The 9,599-nt window shown below is 42.0% G+C and overlaps 1 protein-coding gene across 1 annotated transcript in view; it reads right to left on the bottom strand.

Annotated features, from left to right (window-relative positions):
- Window positions 1–5,481: 5,481 nt before the first annotated feature.
- The window catches only part of LOC135539360 (protein kinase C alpha type), a 204,167-nt gene continuing 200,049 nt past the window's right edge, over window positions 5,482–9,599 (bottom strand). Inside the window, exon 17 of the mRNA XM_064965190.1 lies at window positions 5,482–9,329. Coding sequence (XP_064821262.1) covers window positions 9,159–9,329 — 171 coding nt within the window. The 3' untranslated portion in view covers window positions 5,482–9,158. The remainder of the gene's footprint in view (window positions 9,330–9,599) is intronic.

Genomic DNA, 9,599 nt, shown 5'->3' with positions numbered 1-9,599 from the left:
ACAGCTTTGGACCTCTTGAGGGAGAGAGCGAATGAGAGACAGAGAGCTGTATGTTTCTATGGGAGTGTCATGAGCTTCTTGCTCATTCAGGTGAAGTCATTGTAAAGCCTTGTGCTGTATAGTGCAGTGTGTTCGGGAAGGATTCAGACCCCTTCCTTCCCCTTTTCCACGTTTTGTTTTGTTACAGCATTATACTAAAATTGATAAAACATTTTTTTCCCTCATCAAATCTACATAATGACAAAGCAAAAACAGGTTTTTAGAAATGATTGCAAATGTATTAAAACATATATATACAGTGGGGCAAAAAAGTATTTAGTCAGCCACCAATTGTGCAAGTTCTCCCACTTAAAAAGATGAGAGGCCTGTAATTTTCATCATAGGTACACTTCAACTATGACAGACAAAATGAGAGAAAAAAAATCCAGAAAATCACATTGTCGGATTTTTAATGAATTTATTTGCAAATTATGGTGGAAAATAAGTATTTGGTCAATAACAAAAGTTTCTCAATACTTTGTTATATACCCTTTGTTGGCAATGACAGAGGTCAAACATTTTCTGTATGTCTTCACAAGGTTTTCACACACTGTTGCTGGTATTTTGGCCCATTCCTCCATGCAGATCTCCTCTAGAGCAGTGATGTTTTGGGGCTGTTGCTGGGCAACACGGACTTTCAACTCCTTCCAAAGATTTTCTATGGGGTTGAGATCTGGAGACTGGCTAGGCCACTCCAGGACCTTGAAATGCTTCTTACGAAGCCACTCCTTCGTTGCCCGGGCGGTGTGTTTGGGATCATTGTCATGCTGAAAGACCCAGCCACGTTTCACATTCAATGCCCTTGCTAATGGAAGGAGGTTTTCACTCAAAATCTCATGATACATGGCCCCATTCATTCTTTCCTTTACACTGATCAGTCGTCCTGGTCCCTTTGCAGAAAAACATCCCCAAAGCATGATGTTTCCACCCCCATGCTTCACAGTAGGTATGGTGTTCTTTGGATGCAACTCAGCATTCTTTGTCCTCCAAACACGACGAGTTGAGGTTTTACCAAAACGTTCTATTTTTGGTTTCATCTGACCATATGACATTCTCCCAATCTTCTTCTGGATCATTCAAATGCTCTCTAGCAAACTTCAGATGGGCCTGGACATGTACTGGCTTAAGCAGGGGGACACGTTTGGCACTGCAGGATTTGAGTCGCTGGCGGCATAGTGTGTTACTGATGGTAGGCTTTGTTACTTTGGTCCCAGCTCTCTGCAGGTCATTCACTAGGTCCCCCCCCCCCCCCCGTGTGGTTCTGGGATTTTTGCTCACCGTTCTTGTGGTCATTTTGCCCCACGGGGTGAGATCTTGCGTGGAGCCCCAGATCGAGGGAGATTATCAGTGGTCTTGTATGTCTTCCTTTTCCTAATAATTGCTCCCACAGTTGATTTCTTCAAACCAAGCTGCCTCCCTTTTGCAGATTCAGTCTTCCCAGCCTGGTGCAGGTCTACAATTTTGTTTCTGGTGTCCTTTGACAGCTCTTTGGTCTTGGCCATAGTGAAGTTTGGAGTGTGACTGAGGTTGTGGACAGGTGTCTTTTATACTGATAACAAGTTCAAACAGGTGCCATTAATACAGGTAATGAGTGGAGGACAGAGGTGCCTCTTAAAGAAGAAGTTACAGGTCTGTGAGAGCCAGAAATCTTGCTTGTTTGTAGGTGACTAAATACTTATTTTCCACCATAATTTGCAAATAAATTCATTAAAAATCCTACAATGTGATTTTCTGGATTTCTTTTCTAATTTTGTCTGTCAGTGTACCTATGATGAAAATTACAGGCCTCTCATCTTTTTAAGTGGGAGAACTTGCACAATTGGTGGCTGACTAAATACTTTTTTGCCCCACTGTATATATATCTTATTTACATAAGTATTCAGACCCTTTGCTATGAGACTTGAAATTGAGCATCCGGTTTCCTTTGATCATGTTGACTCCGGTTTCCTTTGATCATGTTGACTCCGGTTTCCTTTGATCATACTTGAGATGTTTCTACAACTTGATTGGAGTCCGTGGTAAATTCAATTGATTCGACATGATTTGGAAAGGCACACACCTGTCTATATAAGGTCCCACAGTTGACAGTGCATGTCAGAGCAAAAACCAAGCCATGAGGTCGAAGGAATTGTCCATAGAGCTTCGAGACAGGATTGTGTGGAGGCACAGATCTGGGGAAGGGTACCAAAACATTTCTGCAGAATTGAAGGTCCCCAATAACACAGTAGCCTCCATCATTCTTAAATGGAAGAAGCTTGGAACCACCAAGACTCTTCCTAGAGCTGGCCGCCGGTCAAACTGAGCAAACGGGGGAGAAGTGCCTTGGTCAGGGAGGTAACCAAGAACACGATGGTCTCTCTGACAGAGCTCCAGAGTTCCTCTGTGGAGATGGGAGAACCTTCCAGAATGACAACTATCTCTGTCAGAGGGACTATTAAATCAGACCTTTATGGCAAAGTGGCCAGACAGAAACCATTCCTCAGTAAAAGGCACAACAGCCCACTTGGAGTTTGCCAAAAGGTACCTAAAGGACTCTAAATCATGAGAAATAATATTATCTGGTCTGATGAAACCAAGATGAACTATTTGGCCTGAATGCCAGATTCACGTCTGGGGGAAACCTGGCACCATCCGGTGAAGCATGGTGAGGGCAGCATCATGGTGTGGGGATGTTTTTCAGCGGCAGCGACTAGTCAGGATTGAGGGAAAGATGAACAGAGCAAAGTACAGAGAGATCCTTGATGAAAACCTGCTCCAGAGCGTTTCGGACCTCAGAGTGGGGCAAAGGTTCACCTTCCAACAGGACAATGACCCCAAGCACACAGCAAAGACAATGCAGGAGTTGCGTCGGGACAAGTCTCTGAATGACCTTGAGTGGCCCAGCCAGAGCCCGGACTTGAACCCGATCAAACATCTCTGAAGAGACCTGAAAATAGCTGTGCAGCGACACTTCCCATCCAACCTGAGAGCTTGAGAGGATCTGAGGAGAAGAATGGGAGAAACTACCCAAGTACAGGTATGCTAAGCTTGTAGTGTCATAAATCAAGGCTGTAATTGCTGTCAAAGATGCCTCTACAAAGTATTGAGAAAAGGGTCTGAATACTTTTGTAAATGTGATATTTCTCCAAATTTGTTTATAAATTTGTAGACCTTTCTAAAAAGCAGTTTTTGCTTTGTCATTATGGGGTATTGTGTGTAGATTGATGAGGAATCACTTTTAGAATAAAGCTGTAATGTAACAACATTTTGAAAAAGTCAAGGGGTCTGAATACTTTTCGAATGGACAGTATATCTCACAATATTTGAATTTCATCCCTTGAATTGACATGAAATGAATGGAGCTCCTTCCACCTCATTGATTGGCCCCTGGTTGGTTAGTAAGACGTTCCGTAGATATCCGCTCTGTAGATCCGCCAAAAAATGCTGCCCTTTCTGATAAGTTCTAACAGATCTGACCATTCCACCATAGTTCTTCATCAACACCAGCCTGTCCTTCAGTCTACCCAGCAATGGAGCTGATGATCAACCTACTCAGACATCTGCATAAGGTGGGTGTATAGTACTCACGTCTGTCTATGTCTGTCCATGCCACATCAAAGTTGATTTGTCATTATGCACAGGATATAGTGTAGCGTACACAGTACAAGAATTTGCTTATCTCAAGCTCTTCCACAAATGCTTTCACACAAACACAGATATGAAATTCTAAGTATTAAGTACACAAACATTACAGTAAGCAATTTCATTACCTACCTACCACAGCTTTTATAGTTCCTGTATTCTGCTTGTCTGACCTGGTTGCAAAGGTGTAATGACCTCATGAGTCCACATGGGAGAGGACATGGAACCCTGTATACCCTGAGTGTACAAAACATTAGGAACACCTTCCTAATATTTAGTTGCACACCCTTTTGCCCTCAGAACAGCCTCAATGCGTCGGGGCATGGACTCTACAAGGTGTCGAAAGCGTTCCACAGGGATGCTGGCCCATGTTGACTCCATGTCCATTGGGTGGTCTTCATACACACGGAGGACTGTTGAGGGTGAAAAAACCAGCGGAGTTGCTGTTCTTGACACACTCAAACCGGTGCGCCTGGCACCTACTACCATACTGCATTCAAAGGCACTTAAATGTTTCACCCTCTGAATGGCACTCATACACAATCCATGTCTCAATTGTCTCAAGGTGTAAAGATCCTTCTTTAAATCTGTCTCCTGCCTTTCATCTACACTGATTGAGGGGGATTTAACAGGTGACGTTTATAAAGCTTTCACCTGGATTCACCTGGTCAGTCTGTCATGGAAAGAGCAGGTGTTCCTAATGTTTGGTACACTCAGTGGGCTTTTGTCAAAAGTAGTGCACTATATATGGAATAGGGTGCCATTTGAGACACAGCCCAGATAGATATTAAGTACAGGTTGAACTCCGTAACTGGAACATCTGCAGGGGCCTTCCTGTGCCAACCAGCTTGTAAACTTTTAATGTCCGTATGCACTCACCCCTTTTCCTCGCATATGATGGTAAGCCAGGCTTACTGAACCTTGGTTAAGGTTCATCACGCTTATCCAAACGGCAAGAGAGACTTGGACACCTGTTACTGAAGCTTACTGAGATCGTGGACATAATGTCATACATCTTGGTTGCATGTGTTGATTCCCGTAAGGGACAGTTATGAGAAATGCTGTTGTGACTGTGTTCATATAACAATTTACAACTGGACCAACTGTTTGTGAAAGTCGTTTCCTTGTTGTATTCTGTGCTCGTGCTGTTAGTGTAGATGGGTTGACTGTCAAAGAATCAGGTAAGGCCATCTGACTTTTCCCCAAGCAAGCCATCTTCTCTTCCTCGCAGCTAAAACCCCATTTCTGTGCCTTTTCATACTTTGTTTGCTCGAATCAAATTTTCCAATGGTTTCATCAATTGCAAACTTCCCGTCCAAGTCAGCAGTGAAGGAGAGGAAACGATGACAGCGATATTGGGGTTCTGCAGGAGATGCATCTCTCAGAATAAGACTAGAAAAACCAATCCCATTTTGAGAACACTTGATGATTGTGAGTTGACAGAAATGTGACATTATTTTAAGAGTCTGTAATAAACCATGTATAAGGCATTTATAAATTGTGTGTTATACATTTATAAATCATTAGTAGTCTTTTTGCCATTTAAAGTGAGCGCCATTTGTACTTTAGAAACACTTTCAAAATGTTTGGAGTGACCAGTGTAATTTCAAAATGTACTAACGTTTACAAATGTGGGAGTAGTGACTAATAAATGGCGAGCAAACATTTTGTAAATGCCTTCTAAATGGTTTATTATGGACCGTAAAGTGTTACCCAGTATATTTAAATAGAGTAATGTCATTCCCAGGAACAAACCTTTTATAATGTTGGATTTTGATGAGTTGAGTTTATGTTTAAGTAAAAAAGACAACAGCTTCCGAATAGCCATTATTTGTATTTTTTATTTGCATTATCATACAGTAGGTACAAATGACACTTGATTACAAGGTAAGTAGCCCAGACTCGCTTTCAAAGGGTTTTGGGGAGGACGAACATACACCATTTGCAAAATACAATATATTCTTTCTTTTACAGGTTTATGTAGATATCTAAATCATTATGTACAGGGACAGAAGAAGCGCTTGGTTTGGACATGAATCAACAGAGAATGGGGGAGAGTTTAGAGACTGACTGTTTCTCAAATGGCATCCTATTCCCTATATAGTGCATTACTTTTGACTAGGGCCTATGGACAAACGTAGTGCAATGTATGGGGAATAGGGTGCCATTTGGGACGCACCGGTAGGAGCTAAGGCAAAGGAAAATATAACACAGGATGTAAACGAAGGTGAAAACAAACATATTTGGCCAATTCTCTCCCCAGTGTGTTTTGGGAGGATGGGAAGGGGCAGGTGAGTTTCTCACACAAAACTGCTTTCATGAACTGATTGGATCTTGAAGGAGAAGGGATGAGGGCTTTGTCAATAAGAGAATGGATTGATTGCCCAGGCACTGAGAAAGGGGGGAGGAATGGAAGGATGAACAGAGGAGATGAGCTACCCAGACAGGGGGTTTAACAGGCCAATAGGAGGAACGTGGTTGTTCACTGACCAATTATTCACTCAACCACATACACTCATTTATTCACCCAATCACTCATCAACCACCCATTTATGCTTTCCTTCCTTCCTTCCTTCTCTCTCACATACACGCATGTAAACATACACATTGACTGATAGGCACAGAGAGGTAAGGTAAGGGGTAAGCAGGCATGGTATAGCAGAAGCGTCATACTGCTGTCCGGCTATAAAGCATAAAGGTAAACTCACACGGAGGTGTAGGCTACTAATGTGACAGAAAAATTAAAAAAACCTACAAGAAACGACTGCCAAATTGACTGGCATCAGAACCATGTCGACATTATTTGAATTAGCATTCCCTTAGCTACATATTTTCAGCGAGAAGCACGTGTCGGACAGACGCTGTGATATGTGGGTTGGCACACTCTCTTGGACTAATCACTAAGAGTCTACCAGGGAGAGACATCTGTACTCGTCGGTATTGACAAAACATGTGTATTGACAACACATCGGTATTGACAAGATTTTGGTACTGACAAGACTTCGGTAATGACGCGTCATCGGTACGACTACAGCTAGTGCAACGCTGCTATCATCGGGTTCTGGCTATTTCAGGATTGGCACAGTTACAAGGTTAGAAAAAGGTTTAGAGGAGCAAAAGTCAAGGGAATTGTATGAATCCATCAACAGTTAGATGTGAAGATATGAATTGCTATGGTGATAATTCCGAGAGACATTCCTGAATTACTTGAGCAGAATCTATAACCCCCCAAAAAACAAAACAAAAATTAGGTAAATTGTATTTTTTTTATATGAACAAACACTAACGATAAGAAGAAACAAAACCCCTTCACACTAGAGAGCAAGTTGTCCCGCTGGTCTAATACAGAGACGTCTTTAAGAGTTCCCCTAACCGCATATCTGGAGTCAGATTTGCCCATAGTCTCCTAATTGTGAATGGCTTAGGTTCAGCTGATCCTGGATCTGTGTTTGGGCGGAGACTCCTTGCTGTCTGACCAGTGGCCTGGTTACTGGTACCGAGTATCATGCAGATACAAGAGCCAGGCACACATTCAGTCAACTCACTCAACGATCGCATTCAAGAACATCGGATACGCGCGATTGAGATGAGAGCAAGCGGAAAACGCTTGATAATATCTGCAAAAGACGTCCAGATGTTTCTCTCAGTTTGCTAATCCCGACCGATTTGATTACCTAATCGTTACAAAATTGATATTTTGGGGTACTTTTATTTTTTTTTTACATAGAAATATGTTAACCTATCTAAAGTAATAAAATCACATTCAGTTGTTGGTATAAAAACTGCGAGATACTATACTTTTTTTTTTAAATCACTCATGAATATTTACAAAAGAGTTAAAACACTGGTATGTGTTACATTAAAATATTAATTAGAACTAATTGGGGGGGGAATGCATGACATCACATTAAAGCAGAAAGGGGAACTAAACGTTTTAATAACGTGATACTCTAGTCAACATGGTTAGAATGGTGTTATATCCATGTAGAAGGGTATAAGCATGCAATATAATATTGCACGGTTCATAGAGTAAGCAGACAATAACTCAACATCAATTTCATTTAGTTGCTACCTCTCAAACAAACAAAAAACAGAGTTCTAGGTAATTTCCTTCCTAAATCCTCAAGAATTTTCCCTCAGGAACTTAACTTTGAAGGACTTCCTCACGTCAAAGAGAATCATGGCCATTTTTGATAAGTGGGCAAACAGTGACAACAAAGTTGGGAGGATAGTAAAAAGGTTGTCATAAAGTAGTGTTACTTGATCTCGACCTTTTACACTTCTGTTAACCTGTGATTCTTGTGTAGGTGTTTAAAGAAGATGGGACTGTTGCACTGCCTACTTCCTCTAACCAGAACTTCTACTGCATTCTGTCTGAATGTCCACTCACAGTTGTAAACCTAATGACAAGATAACCATACAACCTGTAGTTCAAGGTTCAAGATATCCCTGTGTAACTGTAATTTGTGTGTACAGATACACGGTCTTAATTTGAGCCAGTTTGCTACAGCAGGAAAATAATCCTGCAGCTACAGGAAATGTGAATTATTATTAGGTGGATCATAATTAATAGCCTTTTTTTAAAAGGTGGTGATACATTTTTCATAAGGGAAAATAAAGTCGGACATTTCTAAGTGGAAATTACAGACTTCAAAAGCCTTTTTTTAAACGTCAAATACATGACACTTTTTAGTTTGCAATGCAGGAAAGTTTTCCTGAAAGTTTTCCTGCAATAGGGTGATCAAATGAAGAGCCTACATTTGTATGTGTGTGTTATTGTTAGTGTGTCATGATATTCGTACTGGGTGTGTATTATTTGATGCATATTGAAACATAGGGGCACCTGTTATGACACATATTGAAATAAAATCTCACCAACACAAGGTAAGACTGTAAACAGAGTCTCCCTGTACTGACCTCATATTTGGCTCAAACTCTGACCTAATAGCTCAAAACAAGAGATTACGTTTGTAGTTTCCTTGGGTTTCAATGGAGACTAGTATAGCCAGTACAGGGTTTAACAATAAGTTAACCCTTCGCTCTAGAATCAGTTTTTAAAAAACTGGCATTGTTTCATGGGTTTTGTCCCCACACATTCAAAACAACAGGTCAGTCATCTCAATACCTATCATGAATAATTTCAATAGGAGTTGGTTTAAAATAATTGCCCATTCGAATACAAACACAACGGGTGGGTGGGAAAGTATATCAACCCTACATACGCCTCCTTCCTCAAACCTTCATCCTCCCCCTCACCATTAACACACAGCACTTCCACTCACCAACTCCTCTCACTCAGAGCCCCAAGTCCCATTCCTCTAGGACACATCATTAATACATTGATAGAGGAACTCAAAATGGTGGTCGATATCAGCGTCCACGTTGTTGTTGTAAAGTTTTGGGAGTTTGACTTGGAGAAGCTGCAGTTGGTGGAAGGTTAGTACTAGGTAGGTAGCGGAAGTAGGAAGGGGGGTCCGTGGTCCCCCCCCCCCTCCTCCTCATACGGTGTGCAGGGAGACCAGGGAGGGGTGCATGAACTGGGGGTTGATGAAAGAGAAGCCTGAGAAGTCAGCTTGGTCGATGTTGGCGATGACCAGCTGGTCGGGTGGCGTGAGCTGGGGCTGGGTGCGCGTGAAGAACTTGTCGAAGTTCTCCGCCCCTTTGCCGCACTGCGAGGGAGGGATAGAAAGAGAGAGAGAGACAGAAAGGTTTTAAAATGGGAGGCGCAGGTGGCTGCAACTGTAACATACAGAACACACAAAGGTAAGAAGAAATACATGTGCAAATAGAAACCGGGCTTGATTAGATATCCCTCCATCGCCTGGTCTGCTAAACGAGAGAACGAAGGGAAAGAGAGAACATTTCGCACCTGATACCGCTCTTTCTATTCCTATTCTCCCCCTCCTGTTCCCACGCTAACATCACATGACATGCTCTAC

Source organism: Oncorhynchus masou, chromosome 5 (genome assembly GCF_036934945.1).
Source record: "Oncorhynchus masou masou isolate Uvic2021 chromosome 5, UVic_Omas_1.1, whole genome shotgun sequence".
NCBI classification, from domain to species: Eukaryota; Metazoa; Chordata; class Actinopteri; order Salmoniformes; family Salmonidae; genus Oncorhynchus; species Oncorhynchus masou.
Note: the sequence above shows the minus strand (reverse complement) of the source record. Positions and strands in the feature narration are given on the sequence as shown.